The sequence below is a fragment of the Mesoplodon bidens genome (genome assembly GCF_964165515.1).
Source record: "Mesoplodon bidens genome assembly, chromosome: 18".
Lineage (NCBI taxonomy): Eukaryota > Metazoa > Chordata > Mammalia > Artiodactyla > Ziphiidae > Mesoplodon > Mesoplodon bidens.
Window position 1 is genome coordinate 4,546,233 of NC_138175.1, and position 26,902 is coordinate 4,573,134.

The 26,902-nt window shown below is 53.0% G+C and overlaps 1 protein-coding gene across 1 annotated transcript; it reads left to right on the top strand.

The window, feature by feature from the left end:
- Positions 1–25,092, top strand: CIBAR2 (CBY1 interacting BAR domain containing 2; the record flags this gene model as incomplete). The annotated part of the gene is made up of 8 exons (XM_081215303.1): positions 1–36; positions 16,182–16,415; positions 18,259–18,327; positions 18,406–18,507; positions 19,441–19,545; positions 22,501–22,614; positions 24,389–24,487; positions 24,979–25,092. The coding sequence occupies 8 exons, from the start codon at positions 1–3 to the stop codon at positions 25,090–25,092; spliced, it is 873 nt and encodes a 290-aa protein (XP_081071429.1).
- Between the last annotated feature and the right edge of the window lie 1,810 nt (positions 25,093–26,902).

The following is a 26,902-nucleotide window of genomic DNA, read 5'->3' on the forward strand; positions in this document are numbered from 1 at the left end:
ATGAACGACCTGCCCGACAGTCCCCGGCGGCCCCGGGTGAGAGGGAAGAATGGAACGGTTGGTGGAGGGGTGAGGGGGCCTCCACCTCTGAAACTCTTTGCCTCTCGGGCCACTCCCCCCATCTCCACAGCTCGGGCAGCCCACACAGCAGATGGAAAGGCTCCCCGGCTGGCATGTGTGTGGGTGGGTGGAAAGGGGGCGGAGCAGCCACTTCCTGTGCCCCAATCCCAGCTCGCTGGCTCCCTGACCACATTTTTCCACCTCGCTTCTCTCCTTTTAATGCGCTCCTACGTCTTAAGATCTAGATTGTTTTTTGTGAATGGAATGTAACTGTAGAGCTGGAGATGCAAGTCCCGGGAAGCCCTGCAGATGGAGAAGGTCCCCTCTCCGCGCGAAAGGCTCCCTGGTGGCCCGGGCAGCCTGCGAGATGGACGGGGCCAGGTGGGGAAGGTCACGGTGCAGGCAAGGCCGCTAAACAGGAGAGGCCAGGACTCCCCCCCTCCCCCCACCACGTGGGGGCCCTACAGCTGTGTTTTCTGGGCTTTGTTCTGATCACACCCCAGGGTAGGACCACCCATGGAGACTCTGACCTCTGCCAGGATGGGGCACCCGGGGGCTGTGGCCTCTTGTACCAGGGGTCTGGTGACTTCCAGGGGCCCATCCTGCAGTCTCAGCCTAGCTCCCAGCACTGAGTAGGACACATTCATTCATTCGTTCCTTCATTTGTTCAAAAAAATATTAATTACATGCTTACTACGTGCCAGGGAATGCACCAGGCACTGGGTACTGCTATGAGTGGGACGGCTGGGCCCCTGCCCTGATGGACTGATGGGGAAACACAACCAGCATAGGATTGTGAAGCAGAGAGATAAAACAACTTGCAAGAGAACAGAGCCAGCTAGGTTGGACCCAGGTCCTGTGACCCCTTGTGCGAGCATCTAACCACTGCACTTCCTCCAGCGAAGGCCAGCTCTAGGCGTGGAGAGGCCTGGGGTGGTGGAGAACTCCGGCTCCTCCCAGTGGTCAGGCAGGGCCTGCTTTGCAGGAAGGCTCCTGCTGGAGTTGCATCCCTCCCAGCACAGCTGTGAAAGGAGCGGGAATTAAGGGGAATCATGAAATTTCCCAAGGCTCCTGCCTTCATAAACTGAGGGTAACAACTCTCACCCAAGGGTGAATGTGAAGATTAAACAAAGTTCATCGTAGAAAATGAGCTCAGTACGGTTTCTGGTATATCGCAAATGTTCAATGAATGCTGCTTGCACAGTGAACAACCTGCCCCACAGGACCTGGCAGTACCCACTCTGTTCCCTTTCATTAGAAGGCTATATGTCCATTTAAGTGGAGAGGGTCCAACAAGGGCTGGCTTTGAAGGACAGAAGGGTCTGAATGGAATTTAGACCTCCGAAGTAAAGCAGAGAGGTGACTGGCTCAGACATCCCTGTGGCTTCTGACATGCCTGCATTTTCTGAGCCCTTACTGTGCTCAAAACGTGCTAGCGCCTTCCCGGGACAGCCCGGGCCACAGAAATAACCGCTAGCAAGAAGATCATGAAGAACAGGCCACAGCTCTCTGGCCTGTGAAAGCCTGGAAGGTTTAAAAGGAATGAATAGTTTATACACTTTCCAGGACTTGTGTGTGGAGAGATCCTTAAAAGATTGAAAGCGCCCATTTCCCGGCCCTTCTCTCTTTTTTTTTCTTTTTCTTTTTTTTTTTTTTTGCGGTACGCGGGCCTCTCACTGATGTGGCCTCTCCTGTTGCAGAGCACAGGCTCCGGACGCGCAGGCTCAGGGGCCATGGCTCACGGACCCAGTCGCTCCGCAGCATGTGGGATCTTCCTGGACCGAGGCACGAACCCGTGTCCCCTGCATCAGCAGGCAGACTCTCAACCACTGCGCCACGAGGGAAGCCCTCTCTGCTTTTTTTAATGTTGAGCTATAATTCATATACTATAAAGTTCACAATTTCAAAGTGTACAATTCAGCAGTCTTTTTAAAAACGTATTCACAAGGGCGTATAACCATCAGCACTATGTAATTTCAGAACAATTTCACCACCCCCCAAAGAAACCCTATATCCTTTAGTGTCCACCCCCATTCTCCCTACCCCCCAGCTCTGGCAAACACTAATCTACTTTCTGTCTCTGTGAATTTTCCTATTCTTGACATTTCGTACAAGTGGAGTCACACAATACGTGGGTCTTCTGTAACTGGCTTCTTTCACGTAGTAGGATGTTTTCAAGGTTCGTCCAGGTCCCAGCCTGTGCTTCATTCCTTTTTATGGCTGAATAACATCCCAGTGCACGGACAGACCACATTTTGTTTATTCATTCATCCACTGATGGATATTTGGGTCGTTTCCATTTTGAGGCTATTGTGAAGAGCGTTGCTGTGAACAGTTGTGGACACTTTTGTGTGTGTGGGCGTTTCCGTTTGTCTTGGGTAGATACCTAGGAGTGGAATGCCCGAGTCACGTGGTCACTCTATGTTGAATCTTCAGAGGGGCTGCCAGGCTGTCTTCCCAAGCAGCTGCACCGGTTTCCAGTCCCAGCAGCAGTGCATGCTGGTTCTGATTTCTCTGCACCCTCGCCAACACTTGTGACTGTCCGTCTTTCTGATTGTAGCCGTGCCAGTGGGGGTGATGTGGCTTCTCTCTGCTCTCACCTTGCTCGTCCACCAGATCTTCTGAACACAGACTTTACCACCCACGGAACTGCCAAGCTCTTGTTTAAATGGGGGCTCCCTCGGGACTTCCCTGGTGGTCCATTGGGTAAGACTCCGGGCTCCCAATGCAGGGGGCCCGGGTTCGATCCCTGATCAGGGAACTAGATCCCGTATACGTGCTGTAACTAAAGATCCCACGTGCTGCAACTAAGACCCGGCACAGACAAAAAAAAAAAAATGTTGGGCCCCTGTAAACATTTAAAAAATAAATAAATGGGGGCTCCCTCTGGACTGAGACTCCAGGAACTCAGGGCGCACACCTGTCCCGTCTACTGTGGTCCTCCAGGGCGCAGTCCAGAGCAGCTGCTCGATCACAATCTTGTTGAATGAATGGATGGCTTTATGACCATCCTAAGCAGCCACATGGGAACACAGATCCTGACCGCATACTGCGCTCTGAGTTCTAAAGACCTCTGATCATTCAGAAGTCCAAGGAACCAGACCCAAACTCGCATTCTGTGGAAATTTCCACATTCTCATCAAGTTCTCCTCCGATATCATGTCGTCACTGAAGGCCCCGCCGGGTTGGACGGCATCCTCCGAGTGACTGTCCTGGGAGGGACCTGGTCTCGGGCCACACACACACACACCCACCCCTCCGAGTCTGCAGTTCTGCTCCTGGACGGAGCCCATCCCCCATGCCTTGGCCTCCGCGGCGTCCATCCCGGCCAAACGCAGCGGATGTGCGATGCCGCCCTTGTAGGGGAGGAAGCACAGGAGCTCAGCACTTATTGTTTAGAGGAAAAAGTTCTGCAGAGCCCGAGGGAGACGCTGAATTGTGCCTGTGGAATCGGGGAGCCCGAGGGGAGGCCACCCTTCGGTGCCTTGGACAGAGGCGGCTTGGATGCCTTGGTGGAGCCGGAAGTCAGTAGAGTTGACCTTGGCCATCCTCCCACTTTCCTCGCTCACACTCCCCCCATCCTCCCTGTCCTGAGCCCAGCCAGGTCCCTGCTTCAGGACCGGGGACAAAAGTGACGATCACTTCCGGGCACTCACCCCACGCGAAAGCCTGTCGAAGGGCCATCTTACTGTTCCCATTTTACAGATGAGGAAAATGAGGCCCCAGGCAGGTCAGACCTGGGCCACAGTCTCAAGACTGGCAGGCGGAGGAGCTGGGATTTGAATCAAGCAGTTTGGCCACCGGGAGCTCAAAAAAGAGGAGCAAAATAGGGACCCTGAGCATTTAGAACACGTCAGCGTGAGGGGGCAGCTGGCACCTCCTCTGAGGTCATGCGCGTGTGTGTGCGCGTTACAGTGTTCCTTCCTCGAATAAAATGCTGTGATAGGGGAACCTCAGTTTTTTGGGCTTTTGAAAAGTGTTTGTCTGGGCCAAATAAAAAGGTGTCTTACCTGCATTTGTTCCCCCCAGATTATTATTCCTGAATTTTCCTGATTGGTGAAATCGGGATCCCTTGTGGAAGGGAGGCACAGGCTTTGGCGCCCGGCTCTAAGCTCCTCGGGCACAGGACGCAAACCCTTCCGTGCCTCAGTTTCCTCATTTGGAGGGCTGGCATAAAGGTGCCCCTGCCACACGTACCAGAGAACTGTATCCCTGGAAGCCACGAGCATCCTTTCCCCCCCCCTCACTGACAGAGGTGGCTCACCTATCTCCCAGGTGAGAATGCCCCTCCCCCTTGAGGCCTGGGGCCCGTGGACACTGGGACAGGCTGGATGGTAAGAAATTCAAGCTGCACACTATTCACAATAGCCAAGACATGGAAATAACCTACATGTCCATCGACAGATGAATGGATAAAGAAGATGTGGTACACATATACAATGGAATATTACTCAGCCATAAAAAAAGAATGAAAGAATGCCATTTGCAGCAACATGGATGGACCTGGAGATTATCATACTGAGAGAAGTAAGTCAGACAGAGAAAGACAAATACCATATGATATCACTTATCTGTGGAATCTAAAATATGGCACAAAAGAATTTCTCTACGAAACAGAAACAGACTCACAGACATAGAGAACAGACTTGTGGTTGCCAAGGGGGAGGGGGGTGGGGGAGGGATGGAGTTGGAGTTTGGGGTTAGCAATGCAAACTACTATACATAGAATGGATAAACTATGAGGTCCTACTGTATAGCACATGGAACTATATATGATAGCCTGTGATAAACCATAATGGAAAAAAATATGAAAAAGAATGTAGATGTATGTATAATTGAATCACTGTATTGTACAGTATAAATTAACACAACATTGTAAATCAACTACACTTCAATAAAATAAATTAAGAAAAAAAAAAGAAATTCAAGTTGTAGATCAGAAAGCAGGAAAGGGTCACAATGCCTTGGCCATTCCCACCCTCTGCGAGTGTGTGAGATGGACCCAATGGCAGCTCCCAGCTCTTAGATGTCATAGGTTAGTAATTCTTCTTTTTCCCCAGTTTTGGGAACTAACAGAGGGTTGCCAACTCTTTGTATGGCCAAGAAAGGACAACTTCTAAAGTACCACTTACAACCACTGCCATTTTGCACCAAGCAAGAGACACGTTAGCACCGAAAGCAAAGGAAATCAACGATCTCGGAATTTTTTTTTAATGGGATCAGCCCCACTTTGTGAGTACACTTTTGCGTCTCCCATGTTCCTTCCTGTCTGTTTGCTTTGGACTGTGCAAATGCTTAAGCAGGCCTGCTTTGGCATGTGGTCAGCCTTTGGGGACCACTGGGCTGGGCCCTGCTGCGGTGGCATCTACCCACAGCCGGTGGCTGTTGTGGAGACGTGGCTGAAAAAAGTCAGGGATCACTTGGCACTGGTTTCCCACTGGCTGGGGGATGCCCTGATGACTCTATTGTACTGAGGAAGTGGGCCCCAAACTGATGGCCAAAGTCCCTGTAGAATATATAAAAGAGATAACCAACCAGGACCTACTGTAGAGCACAGGGAACACTACTCAGTATTCTGTAATGACCTATATGGGAAAAGAATCTGAAAAAGAAGAATATGTGTATATGTATAACTGAATCACTATGTTGTACACCTGAAACTAACATGCCATTGTAAATCAACCCTACTCCAATAAAATTAAAAACACACACAAACACACACACACAAAACCCAGAAGTCCCCATAGAGAACTTTCCCCCGTCTCAAGGGTGCCCTGAGCTCCCAGGAAGGCTGAGTTGCATGTTAGAAATTCCACTTCGCCTGCTGGCTATTGGCTCCCTGGTCTGGCTTCGTTCCGCACTGAATGTCCACTCAGGAAACGCAGGCCTACGCTTCCCTGACGTGGCCCCAGTGCCTAGGAGATTGCTGGGCACAGAGTAGCCACTTAATAAATATTTGTTCAGTAACTGACTGAGTTCAAGTACACCTACTGTCATGGAATATTATATAGCCATTAAAACAAGGTCACAGACTAGCAAACATTAACAGTATTCGAATCTAGATGGTGGGGACACAAACTATGTTGTCCTATTTTTTTTCCCACTGTTCTGTATATTTGAAATCTTTCTTAATAAAAAGCTGGAAAAAATAACAAAAATTATACCCATGCAGAGTTTATAAGAAACAACAGGGGCAGACCTGTGATATGTAGAAATTATGAACTCATATAAGTTATTTACTAAAGAGATTGTAAGGAAACGTACCCCAATGCAACTAAGGGATATTTCTGGATGTGGGTTATCAGCTTTTCCCTCCGTACTTTCTACCTGTGTTTCTGGATTTTCTAAAATTAGGGGGAAAAAAGCTTTGTAAAAAATATGAATAAGATGCATCTTAGGGTTTTCTTTTCCCATCGTCCTTCCCTTTCTCTCTTCTCCCAGGGAACTGCTAATTGCTCCTAAATTGTCTTCTCTTTGCCTAGGAGGGAACAAGGCTTTCCTGTTCTGGAAACGTTTGTGCTGCCAGGAGTCCAGCAGATGAGAAAGAATAGAGGAGAGAGGCCCCTTCACGTGGAGCTGGGGCCGGGCTCCCAGGAACCACGGGTTCCTGGGGCAGCGCTGAGTTGTGGGCTGAGGGTTTTTCAGAAAGCTATACAGGGTCAGAGTGCAGGGTGCCCTGGGATGTGGAACTGATCCCCAGGGCAACAGAGATGGGGGGACTCTTGATCCCACCCTCTCATTATACAGATAGGAACATGAGATCCAGAGAGGGGAAGTGACTGCCCAGGTCACATGGCACCCAGCAGCCAAGGTGGACTTGATCCTATGACTGCTGAGCCCTCCTCCCCAGATCCCTCTCCCCATCCTTCAGGGCACTCTCCCAGGAGTGCTTCTGGATTTTTCTCTGTTCAGTGGACCCAGAGAGCAATCACTCCAACCCCTTCCCAACATTCTGCATCACTGGGTTTCAAAATCACCCCTGAGTTTTCCAAGGGAAACATATTTTGGTTTTGGTTCTTTTCTTCCACTCATTTGAAGAAATCTGAGAGCCCTTTCTAATTGTTTGGTCAAGACTGCAGACAGGCAGTGAGGCACGCCACAAACAAGATCTTGAGCCTGGGGAACCCAAGGCCACCGCTGGCCTGGAGAAAGATGGGACACCAGGCCTGTCCCTGGTGCTTGCTCAGCACATGAGCCCCGAGTTCTTGGAACACAGGGTGGGGTGTTTGCCAAGTTCCCCAGATCCCTGACATTGGTGTCCTGTTGGGAAAGGCTGGGGCTTTGGTGGCTGTGAGTGCATACTGAGTCCATGCGAAGCTGGTAGCTATGGGCCCTGCCAGAAGTGGGGCCCTGCAGCCTAGACTACAGTTCCTAGCCTCCCTTGCAGCTAGGTGTAGCTGTGTGACTAAGTTCTAGCCAGCAGGACGTGAGTGCAAAGTGATGTACAACTTAAGTAAAGAAAGGGGCATGCCGTTCTTTGCCCCTCCCTTCTTCTTGCTTGCTAGATGGTAGATGTGATGACCAGAGTTCCAGCAGCCATTTTGGAGCATGGGGTGACTCTAGGAACAGGAAGAACAAGATAGGAGAAACTTGGGCCCTGACATCATAGAGCCCCCTGCAGTGAAAAATAAGTTTCCATCTTCTTTCTTTTTTTTTTTTTGGGCCACACTGCACAGCTTATGGGATCTTAGTGACCCGACCAAGGATTGAACCCAGGCCCTCGGCGGTGAAAGCACAGAGTCCTAACCACTAGACCACCAAGGAATTCCCAATTTCCATCTTCTTAAAGCCATGATTATTTGGGGTTTCCTTTGATTTGTGGACCCCCATGAGTCCTCTGGTCCCCCAGGGTTCACACTAGCTCTGTGTCCTCTGCAGCCAGCCCCAGAGAGCAGATGAATGGCCAGGCTTGGAATTAAAAAGGAGTTTCCTGGGGCGGCTGTAACCAAATGACCCCAGACAGAACACGTTTATTAGCTCACGTTTCAGAGCTCGGAGTCAGAGTAGGAGCAGAAGCTGGGGGGGTGAGGGGCAAGCAGGGCGAGACACCCCCAGCCCCACCCCGGACGCTGCCCGTCACGTGAACTTGGACGTTCTGCTTCGCTCTTCACTGCTCTGTTCCAATTCGAGGCCAGGCAGGGTCAGGGAACCTTCCCCATCGCCCCCTCCAGCCTTATCCCCCCCGGCTGGCCTGATGCCCCCAGCGCAGGCCCATCTAGGACAGAGCCATTTCCGGGCCTGGGACCATCCCCACGCTTTCACCGAGCGGGACCCACTGGGGGGCCCTACCCGACCCCTGTCTCCCTGGCGCCTCTCAGCATGTCCCCCAAGCCGGACTCAAGAGTCAGAAGAAACACCGGGCCCGGCAGGGCTGCAAAGCCACTGCTGACTGTAGGGTCTGCAGCAGCCCCAACTGAGTGCCCCTTGCTGAGTTCATGTACCTGCCTGCTGGCTCCGTGAAGCCTGTGAAATGCCAGCTCGGTGTGATGTGGCTGCTAAAAAAAAAGCTAATTCAGGGACTTCCCTGGTGACGTAGTGATTAAGAATCCGGGTTCAAGCCCTGGTCCAGGAAGATCCCACACGCTGGGGAGCAACTAAGCCCGTGCGCCACAACTACTGAGCCTGTGCTCTAGAGCCCGCAAGCCACAACTACTGAGCCCACGCGCCCTAGAGCCCGTGCTCCGCAACAAAAGGAGCCACCGCAATGAGAAGCCCGCACACCACAACAAGAGTAGCCCCCGCTCGCCGCAACTAGAGAAAACCCACGTGCAGCAACAAAGACCCAATGAAGCCAGGAAAAAAACAAAACAAAAACAAAGCTAATTCAATCTTGAGTGGCACTAAAAATGTTCAGGCTTGGATCTGGGAGGGCAGAGCTCCGGGAGCTCGGTGTGGTCAGACCCCACATGGGGATGGGGCCCCTCTGGGCAATGGCAGCCACCCCCATGCTGCCCAGGGCTACTGTGGCCTGACACCAAGGGTCCCTTCCTGGCACCATCTCATTTCCTCCCTGAGGTCACCCTGTGAGGGTGGAAGATGACTGTCCCCACTTCACAGATGAGGAAACTGAGGCTCAGGGGAATCCTGGCCTGCCCTGAGGCCCAGCTAGGAGGAAGGAGCCTGGACTTGGCCCCTGGGCACAAGCTCCACGAGTCAGGGACCCTTCTGTCTGTGTAGAGAGGTGTCCCCAACAGCAGCCCAGGGCCAGGGGTGGAGGAGACACTCGGCAAACCCCTGGTGGGGGGGGGCGGAGGATGACTGAGCCAGATCCTGGGCTCACCAGCAGGTGAGGGGCAAGTGACGAGAGCAGGCAGTGACATCACATGGGGAACGGTGGAGGGAACAGAGCTGGCTATGGAAGACAGTCTCATAAAATGGGACAAGACCACCCGCCTCTGAGTCCTCCTGCCCGGCGCCCAGCCCAACGGAGCGACGTTCCCCCAAAGCAACTGGCCCCCCGTCCACGAAGACATCAGAATCGTGCCAGCTAAGGACAGCGGGTGACCCTGGACTGGACGCTGGAGCAGGAGAAAATTATCTGCTTGCTTATGTACTGAAATAACATTACGGGGACAAGTGTGAAATCTGAATGAAGCCTGTAGATTAGATAAAGAGTGAAAGACTGTGTGACAGTGTGAACCCTCTGGTTTTGAGTTTGTCTGTGGCTGTGAGAGGCTCGTCCTGCTCTTAGGAAATGCACACTGGGTATTTGGGTTAAGGGGCATCGGGTCTGCAACTCACTCTCAAGTGGTTCAGAAAAGAGGGAGAGAAGGGGGGAGGGGGGGAGAGGGAGAGGGAGAGAGAGAGAGAGAGAGAGAGAGAGAGAAGAGAATGATAAGGCAAACTCAGTAAAATGTTAACAGTTGGAGAAACTGGGTGAAGGAGTTCTTGTATTATTTCTGTAGGACAGAAATGATTTCTGTTACAAACAGAAAGTCAGCATCCTGAAAAGAAAAAGCCTGGGGGGGGGGTGCCCATTTTCAACTCAAGGAGACTAAACAGACTCAGCAGGAATTGCAACGCATCCCGAATCAGCGGAAAAACCAGCCACCAGTGACTTTAGTGGGATGGTTGGGGAAATGCGATCACGGAGACAGTACTGCATGCCGGCCCTGCATCCATGTTTTCTGGGTGTGATGGTCACATGAGGTCTCGCAGGAGAACACAACGAACTTGCTCTCGAGGTGCACGCTGGACTGGGGGCAAAGGGTCAGGATGTCTGCAATGGGCTCTCACGTGGTTCAGCAAAAATACATATAGGAAAGAAAGAGTGCAAGCCATGGGCACTAAACGGGTGGGGGTGGGGTGTGCACGGGGTTCAGGCCACTTTTCTCTAAGACACAGACCTGCTTGCCCCTGCAGCCAAGGGTGGTGAAGGGGTCTGGGGTGGGGGAGGGAGGAGGGGAGGGGGAGGGGAGGGGAGAGGGGAGGGGGAGAGGGGAGGGAGGGGAGGGGGAGAGGGGAGGGAGGGGAGGGGGAGAGGGGAGGGAGGGGAGGGGGAGAGGGGAGGGAGGGGGGAGAGGGGAGGGAGGGGAGGGAGGGGAGGGGGGAAGGAGGGGGAGGCTCTCTCCCCACCCAGCCCCTGCATCCTCCTCCCTCCCCCTATCCAGCCCCTGCGCCCCCCTCTCCCCAGTCTCTTGGCTTTTCTCTCTCTGGCCACAAGATGTCTCTGTGTGGCCCTACTAGAAAGTGGTCTCTGTTCTTTAAAGTTCTTTAAGTTCATGAACGACCCACTGCCCTTTCTCTCCATCCGCTGCTCCTTCTCCCATCTTGCCTGAAGGCATGGGCTTCCTCTGGTGCGTTTCCTGCGGTCACCTCCCACTCTGCCCTCCACGTGGGAATTCCCCATTAGGGGGTCTCTGCTGCCCTCTGGTGGTCGTTGCCTATAACACCGAACTCATACTTCCGGAGCCCCAGAAACCTGAAATGGCTTTGCAGCCTCTCCTAGTCCTACAAGAGGTGGGTGCTCCAGGGAAACAGAACCAACTGAACATATGAGGAGATTTATTTTAAGGAACTGGCTCACGTGATGTGGGGCTGGCAAGTCCGAAATCCACAGGGCGGGCTGGAAATTCAGGCAGAAGCTGAAGCTCCTGGAAACCTCACTTTTGCTCCTAGGATCTCCCAGTGGTGAAGGGATGACACCCCGCGCCCCTCCCACCCTGCCACGTCACTGAGGGTCAGGTCCTTTACTTCAAGCCAACTGACTGCAAGGCCGACCGCATCCCCCAGTGCCTTCCCAGCAACCCACGGGTTCGTGCTGGATGAAACGGTGGGTCACTGTGGCCCGGCTGAGATGACACAGAAGACTGACCATCGCAGTTCGCTAACTGAAAAGGTTGCATTTTAAAGTGAAATGTCACGTCTCCAGTTAATGTTGTCCTGCTGATTTCCAACTCCAACTTTTTAAAAATCCCACATTTGGTAAGAAAAAGCTTATTCTGGTTTCTGAGTGTATGAGTGAATGAGTGTGGGGCTTGGAGCAGGACAGGCCCAGAGCTGCCCCGCAGGTATTATTATTGTTGCCGTTGTGATGAGAATGACCTGCATGAAACGTTAATGAAGTTGGAAAGAGACAGAGGGAAGGAGGGAGGGAGAGAAATCATACATAAGGGATGGAACTGAAGCTTTTCACCAAATGTGCAGGAAGCGAGGGACGCCAGGCCAGGCGTAGCTCACAGCCACATCCCTCCGGTCTCCGCCCCTGCTGTCACGTGGCCATCTTCCCTGTGTGTCTGCTTCCTCTTTTTACAAGACCCCCGTCGTTGGACCAGAGCCTGTCCTGCTCCAGGATGGCTCAGCTCAGCTAATGACATCTGCAAAGACCCTATTTCTAAATAAGGTCACATTCTGAGGTCCTGGGTGGACGTGCATTTGGGGGAACACTATTCAGTGCAGTGCAACCCCCAAGAGAGATGGAGCCAAGAGCGTGCAAGGGATCTGACCGGTGCCAGGATGGCTGCTCCACACAGAGCTGGGACACAGGAGCCCCTCCCGTGGCCTCATCCAGGAAAGACTTGCACAGTGACTGGCAGAGCCTCAGGGCACCGGTCAGGGCCACCGTGTGGTAAGTCAGGGGAGGTGACATGCCCCAGACAGGAAGAAGCTGAGTTATGTGTATGCATTGCTCAGGGCCCACGGGGAGCACTGAGCTTGTGCAAAGGGACGTATGGAGTGATAAAGGGACCACGCAGAGATGTGGGGGGAGGGGGCAGGTAACCAGCACAGGACCAGCCACCCCAGAGCTGGCACCACTGTGGGCAGACAGGCCAGGAACTGCCCTGGGGTCTGCCCTGCCATCTCTTTACTGATGCACCAGGGACTTATTTCTCCTAACAACAAGGCAAGGAAAGAGGGCCACAGTCCTATTTTACCGGGGAGAAGACTGCCGCCCAGAGAGGTCAGGTGATTTGCCTAAGGTCACACAGCAGGGCTGGGGGCTGGGATTTGAACCTGTATTTCGCTGACTCTAAAGTCCTCACTTTCACGGTGTGGAGAAAAGGGAACCCTCCGACACTGCTGGTGAGAATGTAAGTTGATGCAGCCACTATGAAGAACACTATGCAGGTTCCTTAAAAAACTGAAAATAGACCTACCATAGGATCCAGCAATCCCACTCCTGGGCATATATCCGGAGAAAACTATAATTTGAAAAGATACATGCACCCCTATGTTCAGCGCAGCACTATTTACAATAGCCAAGACATGGAAGCAACCTAGATGTCCATCAAGAGATGAATGGATAAAGAGGATGTGGTGTATATATACATATATACACACTTACAGAATGGAATACTACTCAGCCATTTAAAAAATGAAATAATGCCATTTGCAGCAACATGGATGGACCTAGAGGTTATCATACTAAGTGAAGTAAGTCAAACAGAGAAAAAACAAATATCATATGATATTACTTATATGTGGAATCTGAAAACATGATACAAAGGAACTTATTTACAAAACAGAAACAGACCCACACGCATAGAAAAGAAACTTACGGTTACCAAAGGGGAAAAGAGGGGAGGGATAAATAAGGAGTATGGGATTAACAGACACACTCCTATATATAAAAGAGATAACTAACAAGGACCCACTGTATAGCAAAGGAACTATATTCAATATCTTGTAATAAACTGTAATGGAAAAGAATCTGAAAAAGAGTGTCTGTGTGGTGTGTGTCTGTGTGTGTGTGTATATCACCATGCTGTACACCAGAGACTAACACAACATTGTAAATTAGCTGTATTTCAATAAAAATAAATAATAAATAAAGTCCTCGCTTTCATATACACTTAAAAAAAAACGCTCTTCGTTATAAAGACCTTCAGACATATACGAAGTGAACAGACATGTGCAGCGGGTCCTCCATGGCAACAGTTACCAACATTCCGCTTTTCTACCTTCCCCTCTTCCCACCCGATCTCTTACTGTTGTGGTTGTTAGCTGCATATTTCTTTTCTTTAGGTAAAACGTAGATGCACTGAATTGCACACATCTTACAATTAGCAAAATGTACCGTACTTCAGTTAGCACAATTTTGTATGTGCTGTTCTATTTTCTTCTTTTTGTGTTATCTTTGTTTTCTTGCTTTTCTAGCAATGAGCAGATAGTGTTTATAATAAGGGGGAAAAGACCAGTAAAATGATGATTAACACGTTTAAGATGTCCCTGTGGGCTGGTGCCCTGTCTGTCCCCTCGATTCAGCGACGAGCAGCGATTCACTGTGCTTTTCCGCAAACCCCTCCTGAGTATCCAAGTCTCCTAGGAGCCTGGGGAAGGCCGGGTGGCCTTCTCGGAGGAGGGGAGGAGGAGCCCCAGCAATACGACCCACGAGCACAGCTGGGCGCAGGGCCAGCAGCCCTAAGTCCGGTCCCCGCACCTCCTGGGGAACCCCAGCGCTGCCGGGTCCACAAGAACCTCCATCTTCACCGGGAGAGTGGGAGCCTCTCGGCGACCCCACCTGGGCCAGCGCAAGGCTGGTTGAGGCCTCCTAATCCGCTCGGGGAGGCTGGCCCGTGGAGAGGTTGCCTTAGTGACCAGCGGAGGCTCCTCCCAGGGTGACTGCGGGCGGCCACGTCGCCTGGTAGCCAGGCGGCAGCACCCCTTGAGCCAGGACCATGCAGCTGCACCCAGCCCTGTGTGGCTTCTCCCAGGCCTGTGGGACCCCTGGGCCCTGTCCTTACTCCCCAGGACCAGGACGGCTGCTGTCTCCAGCCACAGTGAACATGGTTCTCTCCAGGTGAGCAGCCCCACGCTGGCCTGGGTTGGGAGGGAGGGGGTGGCCGGGTTTTCGGGGCCAGACGCACCAAGACTGATGGGGCCGCCTGGACTGCTGGGGGGGGGCGGTGCAGTGGTAAGGATGCTCTCCCGCCCACAGCACGCCCACCTGGAGGTCTAGAGACCATGGAGGCTTCCAGAATCTGGCCTCTGCTTCTCCAGCATTTTTGCCCACAGCCCTGGGGTAGCTAAATTCACAGGGGCCACCCCAACTTCCCTCACTCATCTCTACCTGGGAAACCCCTCTTCATACCTCAAAACCCCATCAGGCATCACCCCCTCTGTGGAATCGTCCCCGAGCCCACTGCCTGCAGCCTGAATCTACCACTGCCTTCTCAACTTGCCCCTTACCCAGTTGTTTCCACACCTGGCTCCTCTGGGGCCCACAAATTCCAGGGTGCCCCTGGACCACCTGATGGACTTCTTTAAAAATGCAGCCCCCTGGACCTCGCTCACAGGGAGTCTGGCAAAGAGTGGGCTGGGATGCTGCAGGCTTAACTTGTATCCCAGGCAATTCTGATTGAGGGGGTCCAAGGACCCCATGTGGAGGGACAGGGACTGTGGCCAGCTGTGTGACCTGGAACAAGATGCTTCACCTCTCTGGTCTCCGTTTACCTTGTTTGCAGGGTAACACACACGAAGCACACTGCAAACTGTAAAGGGCTGCACCAGTTAGGGTTTGTTAGGAGGACAAAGGGCCCTCCTCTCAGCTTCCAGCTTTAGAGGTGTGATTAGAGGGATGCACAGGTTGGGGGCTTTGGTCTTACAGAGAGGGGATGGGGCAGTGACCACCTGGGTGGGACGAGAGGCAAGGACAGGGTGCAGTGGTGCGAGAGGGAGGCGACTGTCTGAGGCTGTGCCCCCTTTACTGTCTCGGGAAGATGAAATCCAGCGGGTCCTTCACTCACCCTGTATTTTTTCATGGAGCACCTGCGATGGGCAGGCCCCAGGCTAGCAGCACATAAAGATGAGTCAGCAAAAAAAAAGAAAAAGATGAGTCAGCAAGCCCGACCCAGAAAGATGCAGAGGGTGACAGAAAGCAAGCACAACAGGAAGTGACACGTGCTGATAAATGGCACGCCAGGAGGACAAACTCAAGGTTCAGGGCTGGGGGAGGGACCCACGGGCGGAGCCTGGGGTCTTTAGGGCGGTGAGAGTTCTCTGCGACACTGTGATGGTGGAGGCAGGGTACTGAGCACTCGTCAAAATCCACGGAATGCAGGACACCAAGAGGGAGCCCTCATGTAAATGAGGGGCTTCAGTTAATAAGAATGTGTCACTATTGGTTCACCTTTTGTCACAAAGGTCAGGCAGTACAGGGGAGCTGTTGATTGTAGGGAAACCCTGCGGGCCGGGGAGGGGGTACGTAGGAACCCTGTGCACTTCCCACTCAGTTTCTCTGTAAACCTAAAACTGGTCCCCCCACCCTGCAAAAAAGTTTATTAATAAAGATTTACGATGTAGAGAAGGGAGAGAATTTCAACAGCTCGGGGAAAAGGTAGAATCTGGGGATTTCAGCAGCTCGGCATGGTTGGAATACAGACCAACTCTGCTGGGAAGATAAAGCCCCTCTAAAGGGCCCCAGGGTGGGAAAGGCCAGGTTAGGAGCCAAGCCCATGTTTGCACTCCTGCCCAGCCACGGACCAGCCCTGTGACCCCGCTGGTCTCCCGCATCTGCCTTGACGGCCTGACCCAGGGACTTCAGGCATTATCCTGGGGACCGGACGCCTGGCCTGGGTTTGCCACCTAGGAGGAGGGCGGTGGGTGGGTGACCCCTGCTTCGCTGTCGTGGCCTGGCTGGGCGTCCCTGCCCAGAACGGCTCCTCAGGCCCCCACCTCCCCAGGGACAGCGGGTGCGGGTGACAGAGGACACAGTGACCAACACTGAGAAGTACTTTGGCCAGTTCTGCTCGCTGCTGGCCGCCTACACCCGCAAGACAGCCCGGCTGCGTGACAAGGCCGACCAACTGGTCAGGCAGCTCATCTACTTCGCCAACACGGAGAACCCGGAGATGCGGGCCGCCCTGAGGAACTTCGCCGAGGACCTGGTCAAAGTGCAGGATTACCGGCAGGCCGAGGTGAGCGAGTGGCCCCAGCGGGCCCATTTCCCAGGGGGATCTGAGAGTCGGAGCTGGCCGGCCGGGTCCACAGTCAGCGGACGCATCTCCTCCAAAGGTGTCCCCAGAGTGAGGACGCTCCCATCACTCCCTCCCCAGGGTCACACCTCAGTTTACAGGACTGAGAGCCTGGAGGCTTGTGGAGGGCAAGGAGGCTGCAGGGAGTTAGGGAAAGAATTAAAAATAAAAATCCCCATGTGGCGTCTATACAACGGAATACTACTCAGCCATAAACAAGAAGGAAAGAATGCCATCTGCAGCAACATGGACGGACCTAGAGATTATCATACTAAGTGAAGTAAGTCAGACAGAGAAAGACAAACACCATATGATATCGCTTCCATGTGGAATCTAAAATATGACACAAATGAACTACGAAACAGAAACAGACTCACACACATAGAGAACAGACTTGTGGTTGCCAAGGGGGAGGGAGTATTGGAGAGGGAAGGGTTAGGAGTTTGGGATCAAAAAAACAATAAAATAAAAATAAAACAAAACTCCAGCCAGCCCAGAAAAATCCTCTCTGCGATGGTAGAAAAGAATGAAACAGCTTTTCTATTGAATAAGCGTCAAGCCAGAAGGTAGACTGAATAAGTGATGGCAAAGACAGAGAAACCTCACTCCCCCTGAGGACAGGGAAGGGGACAGCACCCTTTGTCACACAGGACTTCCTAATTCCACCTGGCGATTGGGTGGCCATCTGGGCTGGCTAATCATCTTTATCCAAAGAAAACGAAAACCTCATCTCTCTCTGACAAGCAGGTAGGTACAGCTGGGAGCCAGGCACCAAGCAAACTCAGCCTGGAGACACTGTCCTCCCAAAGTTTACAGTTCAGAGATGACTGGGCTTTCCTAGTTGTAAAACCAGCCAGAGGCTTCTTTAGCTTTTAAAAGCTTTATATCCATCTCAAAGGGACAGAGAAAGGATTTACAACTGCATGTTTTCTCAAAGGAATACTGCACAGAAACGGAAGGGATAAGTCCCTTTCCCTTTCAGCACTTGGGAAAATTATTTCTTCTTTAGGTTTGCGTTTACAAGAGCCATAAGCCGTAATGGAGGAGGAGGAGGGGGCTGGGTGGGGACTCCGGCTCCCCTGGCCCATCGGGCAAACCAGACTCTCAGGGGACCTCATCCTCCAGGCACCAGCCTCACCTGGGAACCTGTTAGAAAAATGCAGATTCTTGGGCTGCACCCTGGACCTGCTGAGTCAGAACCTCTGGGGTGCTGCCCGGGGATCAGGGTTTTAAGAAGCCCTTGGGGGACTCCTACACCTGTTCTACTGTGACACCCACAGGGTAAGCGCTTAACCCACACTAGCTTTAACTGCGACCATTGTTACCAGCACTGATATTGTTTATCCTCGTGTCTAGTGTTAGGCTTGGCACACAGGCACTGACTCAGGGGCATGAGGTGTCCCCCTCGCTGACCCTGCCATGTCCCTGGGGGCTGCACAGCACAGTCAGCTCTGAATTCCCTGCTAGTCCGTGTTCCAGGTGGATCTATCAGCATCCCTGGTGAGATCTAAGGCAGTATGGAGAAATGAAATAGCGCTGGGTCCCATCCAGTTGCTAAAAAACCGTGGGCGGGTACACTCCTTATACCCACTGTACAGGCCGGGAAACAGGGCTCAGCCAGATGAAATGTGTCGCCCGTGCTCGCAGCCCCAAGGTGGGAGGAGGACCCACCGTGCAGCTCCGGACATGCAGACGGCGCTCTGTAAATGCAGGCCAGGGGCCGTGCAGCCCCCCAGCATCTCCCTGGCTCCACCCGCTCTGACTGTGTATGTCCGCGTGCCCCCAGGTCGAGAGGCTGGAGACCAAGGTGGTCAACCCCCTGAAGCTCTACGGGGTGCAGATAAGGCAGACCCAGGTGAGGAAGGGCACGGCACTGCGGCGTGGGCCACGCAGGGTGCTGGGACCCCAGGCAACCACCCTCCTCCTTCCATAGGCTGAGATCAAGAAATTCAAACACGTCCGGAACAACGAGCTCAAACAACTGGAAAAGCTGGAGAAACTGAGGCAGAAGTCCCCTTCAGAGCGACAGACCATTGTATCCTTCCCGAGGCAGGGGCTTGGGGGCGGTGCAGCCGGGGCCGTACATCACCGTGCCCCCTCCGTGGGGGCTGCTGACTAACCTGAATCCCTAACAGCACCTGTTTCAGTCCCAGGTGAGTATCACAAGTCTGTCTGGGGAAGGCAGGCTCGCACGCAGGTAACGAATGGCCTCACAAAACGGCGAGGTGAGCTTGACCTGGGCGGGTGTGTGCAGGGCCCTGGGCTTAGGACAGGAGAGTCAGAGGCTCTGGGAGAGCCAGCCATCGGCTGGGGCTCAGGAGACCTGGGTTCCGTCCCATCAGCGATGCTACTCAGCGAGTCAGAGACACTCCCCTCCACAGCCTGCTTCCTTGTCAGGGTTGCTCACAGAAGGTGGGTACTTCTAGGTGGGGAAACTGAGAAAAGTGACTTGCCCAAGGTCACACAGAGAGCTAAGGGGCAACCCCCAACTCAGCTCTGCAGGCGTCTGGCTCTGAAATCCAGCTTCGTCACGTGCCAGGCCTGCTGTGGAGTCAGGCCATGTAGATGCCAAACAAAGCAACCAATAAGTTAATTACCTAAAAGCGCTCCACATGTGGGAATTAATTATCAGCTAATGTGGAGTACCTGTCATAGCAGTAGTTCAGCTGAGCCCACTCTCATTCTTGCAACAATCCTGCAAAGCAGGCCTTACACCTGTCCCCTGTTTGCAGGCAAGCACACTGAGGCTCAGAGGGGTTCAGTGACTTGCCTGAGGTCACACAGCTAACAAGAGGGTCTGTCCAAGCAGCAGCTGCCCCTTTCGCTGTGGTCCCACTCGGCCATTCCTTCCACAACCAAATTGGCAAGAGACTCCCACGACGCAGGACAGCTGGCCCAAGGGTGGGGCAAAGGGCCAGAGAATGATCCAGAATGGAGCCCCCATGACACTTTGTATCTCTGGGGCCAGGCGGAGACCAGCATGCAGAGGGCCCCCGTGGATGCCAGCCGCACCTCCCACCAGCTGGAGGAGACGGTGGATGCCTTCCAGGAACAGAAGCTGAAGGACCTCCGGGTAGGGGTGGTCGGTCCCCGGTCGGAAGTACTCTGGGCTGCCCCGTGGGTGAGCTCGGGTGTGTGTGCACCTGTGTCTGTGTGAGTGCACGTGTGTTCCCTGTGACAGAGTGTGTGTGTGTGAGCTTGTGCCTGCTCGGCTCTCAGAGCCCTGACTCCCAGGACAGTTCATCCTGGCTTCCTCCGGGCCGCGGCGGGTAGAGGCCGGCTGCTCCCTGGGCAGCTGTCTTGCTCAGCTGTCCTGCCCGGAAGCCAGCAGTGGCAGCCGTGCGCTCTCAGCACCCGGCCAAGCTGCCCGCCTGCCAGGAGAACTGGGCAGAGTCTGTCCCCCCAGCCCCTGCCTTTCCTCACAGGATCCACAGGACCCTCCACTTTTCCTCCGCACAGCCCCAGGGGCACAAATCCTTCCTCTCTCCACCCCGACACACCCAGAGCCCCGGGGCCCAGAACCCCAGCTCTTACAACAGGCCTCAGGGAGGCGGGGTCTTTAAGGGCAAGACGGTCACAGAGATCCCTGCACCCACTCTTGCCCCCCTGCCACTTTAATCCATTTTCCAAACTGCAGCCCCAAGCATCTCACAAAAGGCAGCTCTGATTTGTCACTCCTGGGCTTAACACCCTCCTGTGCTTCCCTCATTCCAAGGAGAAAGGCTGAAATCCTCCCCAAGGCTTCAAAGCCCCAGCCCCACCCTGCAGCCTTCTCTTGGACACACCACTCCAAGCTCGAGTGCACCAAGGTCTTTTATACCTCAGGGCCTTTGCACAGGCTGCGTCCTCTACCAGGAGGGCTCTGCCCTTACTCTGCATCGAGTTCACACCGGCTGTCCCTCAGAGAAACTCACCTGGACCCCCAGCCCTGGTCCGACCAACTGTCAACACTCTCTGCTCCGCTCCCTCTGGGGGCAGTTATCCCAGGGGGTGGAGTCATTGTATCTTTAATTCACTCGCGAATCTCACACATGTTGAATACACACCTACTATGTGCCAGGCGCTATGCCTGAGGCTGAGGACACCACAGCCAGCAAAGCAAGGCCCTGTCCTCACAGAGCTGACACCCTTGGGAGAGAGAGTTCACGCAGACCCCGTGATGGTGGAGAGCCGGGGAGAACTCACTGCTCCACGCCACCTCCTATACTGTACGTCGAAGCCACAGAGCAGACCCCCTGCCTGCCACGTCCCCTCCTGGGTCCTGGGCACCAGGTCTAGGGCCTGGCACTCGGTGGGTACTCAGTAAATATTGGGAAAATGAATGAACGAAGCGAGTGAAACAGTGGTAATTACTGCTCACGCACCCACGTTGCAGGCAGAACCTAAAACCCCCAGCTGACCGTTATCAAGCACCTGATGTTTTCGAGGCCGGCGAGAGTCTGCTCTGTCGGCGGCCAACAGAAGCGTGCAGTTTAACACCGGCATCCTTTAAAATCGGGGGAATTCATTTGTAAGAGACGCTTATCCAAACCTCCAAATGTTCAAAGAGATAAAAGCCCAAACTTGAAATAATCATTACCGTTATATCAGTTTTAGGTCACGGTTCTAATGAAATATCTACAAAATAACTCTCTGGCTCCTCTAAAAAGAATGTAAGCCGTGCTTTCAAGCAGCGGTTCACTCACCTGAGCGTGCGTCAGAAATGCCCTGGCGGACTCCTTAAAACGCAGACGGTGGGCCCACCCTGGCGTCCCATCCAGTGGGCCGGGGTGGGCCGAAGAATTGGCATCTCTGACAAGCTCCCAGGTGAGGCTGGTGTTGATGAGGGGCCCGCAGGTCCAGAGCCGCGGCACTCAACGAATCTCTCGTAGGGCTTTGTGAACCGGGACCACTCCCGTCCTTCCTGTGCAGACGAATAAACTGAGGCTTGAGAGGAGACGTCATTTACCCGGGGCCACAGGCCGGCAAAGGGCAGGACGAGGCCTGCTGTTGTCACCAGCACTGCCTCCCGGGGGCAGGACGGGAGGAGGCAGGAGGCAGGGATTTCGAGCACAGTCCTTGGCCTCCTCGCCCCTTCCTTCTCCCAGGTAGCCTAGCGGCTTCCTCTGGCCCGCCTCTTCCAGGCGCTCCCCATGTGACCGGAAGAGGTGTGTTTCCAGACTGCAGGCTCCTCCCCCAACAGCAAGCCTGTGTTCTGCTGGGGCCTGCCACGTTGTAGGAGCTTGTGCTGAGCCCAGCACACAGTGGGAGGTTGTGCTGGGCGCTACACACAGTGGGAGGTTGTGCTGGGCCCTACGCATAGTGGGAGCTTGTGCTGGGCCCTAGGCACAGTGGGAGCTTGTGCCGGGCCCAGCACGTAGGAGGGGACTGACACACAATAGGAGCCTGTGCTGGACTTGACACACAACAGGAGTTTCCCCTCAGGTCTGGCACACAGTAGGAGCTTGTGCTGGGCCCAGCACACAGTAGAAGCCCCCACTGGAGCTGGACACGCAGTAGGAGCTCTGTGAGAGCTTACTGAGCCAAGCTGAACCATCTGATCAAGAGAAGCCAACGTTTCCATCACTAATAATGTTTTGACAAGCTGGCTTATCAGGTTGTGGGGCTTCTAGGCCAGTAGCATCCCCTCCCCCTGCCATAAGACCCACTTCCAGCCCGTGGGTGACAGAGGCTGAAAGTTTGTAGCCATCAACCTGACCTCAGAATGAGAGAAGTGCAAGCTGAGTGGAGGAGCCCAGGTTGACAGAGCTGAGAAAAGGATGCCCCTCAGAAAGTCCACAAGCCCTCACACATTTCTGGAACAATCTCTGTGCAAGGCAGCTTTCGAACTATGGGAATGCATTATCTGTTCAACAAAAATAAATTAATTAGAAATAATATATTGAAATTCCACACCTAGGACCTGCCCCGCAAGGACAACTAAGCCCCCGCCCACACACACACACCCCCAATTGGTCCATGTCGAGATGACCCCAGGACAGTCCTTCTGACAGTGTTACTTATGTGATCTGGGCGTCTCTCCCCATAGAAAAATTTTTTGGACTTTGTGACCATTGAGATGGTCTCCCATGCCAAAGCGGTGGAGGTGTATTCCAGTGCCTTCCAGACCCTGGAGAGCTACGACCTGGAGAGAGATCTGGAGGTGGGTCACAGACATCCCATCTCCTATTTGGGGGTTGGGGCTGAATTGGAGGTTGTTTTTGTCTTTTTTTTTTTTTTTTTGACGCCTAGTTGATTTACAATGCTGTGCTAATCTCTTCTGTACAGTAAAGTGACTTAGTTTTACACATACGACATTCTTTTTTTAAATATTCTTTTCCATTATGGTTTATCCCAGGAGATCCAATATAGTTCCCTGTGCTCTACAGTAGGACTTTGTTGTTTATCCATTCTATATGTAATAGTTTGCATCCACCGACCCCAAACTCCCAGTCCATCCCTCTCCCTCCCACCCTCCCCCTTGGCAACCACAAGTCTGATGTCTCTGTCTGTGAGTCTCTGTTTTGTAGATAGGTTCATTTGTGCCATATTTTAGATTCCACATATAAGTGATATCATATGGTATTTGTCTTTCTCTGTCTTGACTTACTTCACTTAGTATAACTTTCTAGTTGCATCCATGTTGCTGCAAATGGCATTATTTTGTTTGTTTTTTTTATGGCTGAGTTGTTGGTTTTGTCTTGAAAGAAGCAGTTTTTGTTGGCAACATTCTGCAGTTTCTCGAGCTTTGAAGGCTCATTCTAATGAACTCTTTTAAATATCTGCCCCTGGGCACTGAACCAGAGGTGGGGAATTTCCCCAACACTGTCTCTCTGGACCATCATCGTCATCACCTGGGTGCTTAAAAACAAATGAATCAACAACAAAAAGCATCTCCAGGCTGATGCCTGCTGTACTTCGGAGGTAGACAGAGTGCTTATTACCCTCACCTGATGTGATTAGGATCTAGAAAAAGCCATCTGAGTTATCTATAATGTGCTGTGTCACACCTCGGGGGTCCTTTACCGGGATTATCTTCTGTGGCTCTAGGGTTGGTGGGTTCAGCTGGGCTGTCCTCACTCTGGTCTTTCAGCCAATCCGTAGCTGGGGCCGGAGCTGTTTCCAAGGCTTCCTCGCCCGTGTGTGGTAGATGATGGCTGTCATCTGGGTCCAGGATGGGCCACGTGATTCGCAGAGTTCAGGGCAAAATGAAGACGTGGGCCCTTTGTTCAATAAGTATTAAGAATTCCAAGATGGCAGAGCCCTTCTGAGCTGGGGGCCCTGGGCGACAGCATGAGCTGTACCCCAGTGAGGCCCATCCTGTCTGGGTCTGCAGTGGGGTCTGCAGCCTGAATAACTGCTCACGGCCTCTCCATGGGGTGTGGACGTCCTCACACCATGGCAGCTGGTCCAAGAGTGAGCATCAGAGAATTACACTGTCACCTTCTGTGACCTAACCTCCGAAGAAACTGAGCATCCTGTCTGCCACATTCTGTTCCTTAGAAGTGCGTCATTAAGGCCATATTCAAGGGGAGGAGAATTATAGTCCAGCTCCTGATGGGAGAAGTGTCAAAGAATTTGTGGATGAGCTTTAAAACCGTCATAGGAGGGTCAATGAAGGTTGGCTGGGCTCTGGTGCATTCACTCAACTCTACTTTATTTTGGTTGGAGGGAAGTGTGATCTCTAATCTTCCTGCATGACTGTGGACATGTTACCTTGCCTCTGAGCCTCAGTTTTCCCATCTGTAAAATGGGATGACAATGCCCACTTACCGCTCTGCAGATCATATGGAATAAGAAACAGGAGACTCCTAGGCAGACCTGGTGTAGGTGGGGGTCCCTGCAGTTACCTGTGCACCGGCCTTCTTGTCCCACGTCTTTCTTTCCCGCTGGCACCCCTTTCTTTGTTTCCTGACCAGATCCAACCCTCCTGGCAGGATTTTAGAGCCAAGATGCGTGGAGTTTATGAGCGTTATGACGCTCGGCTGCTCACGGACACCACCCAGTCCCCGGCTGTCCCGTGGTTTCTTGCCCAGGTGAGCACTGGGGGTGGGGCGTAACACCTGTGACAAGGTGAAGAGACCAGAGACCAGAGGCCGGCTGAGAGCTCGGGTCTGAGAAGGGAGTGCTGCTTGGGGAGTGGGAGGGTGGCCCTGAATCTGACCTGGACCTGCCTGAAGCAGACTCAGGGAACCACAGTGTGGTGAGGGGCGTCTCATGCTTTCTGAATAATTCTCTTGAAAGGCAGCAGAGGAAGTATGGTCCCCAGCCAGACTGCCTGGGTCCAAACCCACTGCTCCCAAGCTGTGTGACCCTGGGAAAGTTCCTTAACCTCTCTGTGCCTTAGATTCCTCACCTGCAAAGTGGAGCCAATGATAGTAACCCCCTCAAAGGGCTGTGGTATTAGGCGAACACATCTACCCGAAACATTTAGGAAACAATGCTTGTCACTGTCATTATTATTATTGCTGTTGTTGCTGTGATGATGATGATGGTTTTGTTATTGTTATATATTTTTTTTATTTAGAGCACCCAGAGCACCAGACGGAGCCAGAGAAAAGCAGCAGCCAGTGAGGACAGCTCTGCTGAGGAGGACCCCGTGGAGGACCTCAGGGGACAGGGGAAGGGGCTCCATCAGTAGGACGAGAACTCCCCAGTCAGGAAAAGGGGGCTGAGGCTGGATGCTCAGAGGCTCTGCCGTGCGCAAGTCCCGTGTCCTCTGAGTCCCGCTTTCCTCATCTGTCTGGCAGGAATCATATCACTCAGCTCACAGGCTGCTCTGGGGATCAAGGTGCCCAGAAGGACACCTGGTACATAGCAGGTGTTCAATAAACGTGCGTGCATCTCACCCTGACTCCTGCTGGGTCTCATTTCCCGTCTTATGACTGGGCTTCGGGGTGTTTAAGCCTGTGTTAACGTACCAAACTCGGGTCCATTTGCCTGCGTGCAGTAAAGCCAATTTGCTGACACCGGGTTGTAGTGAAGGAACAGGCAGGATTTGTTGCAGGCGCCAAGCAAAGAGCCCAGGCAGCTGGTGCTCAAAAGGTCCCAGCTTCCTGATGACTTTCAGGAAAGGTTTTTTTTTTTTTTTTTTTGCGGTACGCGGGCCTCTCACCGTTGTGGCCTCTCCCGTTGTGGAGCACAGGCTCCGGATGCGCAGGCTCAGCGGCCATGGCTCACAGGCCCAGCCGCTCCGCGGCATGTGGGATCCTCCCAGACCGGGGCACGAACCCGTGTCCCCTGCATCGGCAGGCGTACTCTCAACCACTGCGCCACCAGGGAAGCCCTCAGGAAAGCCCTCAGGAAAGGTTTTTAAAGACAGGGTGAGGAAAGGAGACTGTGGGGCGCGTTATCAGTTCTTGGACGTTTTTCTTTTATTCTTTTTTTTTTTTTCCAGCTGCACCATGCGACTTGTGGGATCTTAGTTCCCCAGTCAGGGATCGAACCCGGGCCCCCTGTAGTTGAAGCACAAAGTCCTAACCACTGGACCACCAGGGAAGTCCCTTGTGGACATTCTTCTGATTGGCTGGTGGTGAGGTAACTGGGCAGCATCCAGTTAACTTCTTCCACCTGTGGGGTTTCCATACCTGCAAAACAGCTCAAAGGACATGGCGCAGAGTATTATCTATAGCCCTTGAGGAGGAACTAAAGGTCCTTGGCTTTGTTTAATGGCTGAACTCTTTATTATTTTGTCTTGCTTGACTATTTTCCTTAGCTTCTGCATTTTCTCATTTCTCTGATTAAATTTATTCTTTGGAACTCGGGGAAGGCCTAGGAGGCTAAAGTTTTTCTACAAACAAGAGGCAGGTGGAGGACATTGGGTGGGTCTGTCCCGGGAAAGCCCCATAGAGTCCTTATTGGGTGCAGGTGAATCGTCTCCCAGGGCTGCCTTAAACAAAGCACCACACACTGGGGGCTTCAAACCACAGAAATCTATTCTCCCTCAGGCTGGACTCCAAGATCAGGGTGCTGGCAGGACTGGTTCCTTCTGGGGTCTGTGAGGAGAATCTCCGGGTGGTTCCCAGGCCATCCTAGGTGTTCCTTGGCCTGTAGACACATCACCCTGATCTCCGCCTTCATCTTCACATGGCGTTTCCCTGTGTCTCTGTGTCCAAATTTCCCCTTTTTAAAAGGACGCCAGTCACGGGATCAGGGGTCCACCCCATTCATCCTAACTAAATATATCTGCAAAGACTCTATTTCCAAATAAGGTCACATTGTGAGTACTGGGAGTTAGGCCTTCAACACATGAGTTTTGGGGACGCAATTCACCCAAACCATAGTGACGTGATGTGCGGGAATGACCTTGGGACCAGGGACACATCACAGAAGTGGAGCAGGGGTGGGGGTCCGCAGGCTCGGCCGCCTGCCTGCCTGGGCCCCCTGGGTGTGCACATTTGGGGAGCAAACTCCTGACGGTGGCTGGGGGCATCTGAGCTCTGGGTCACTCG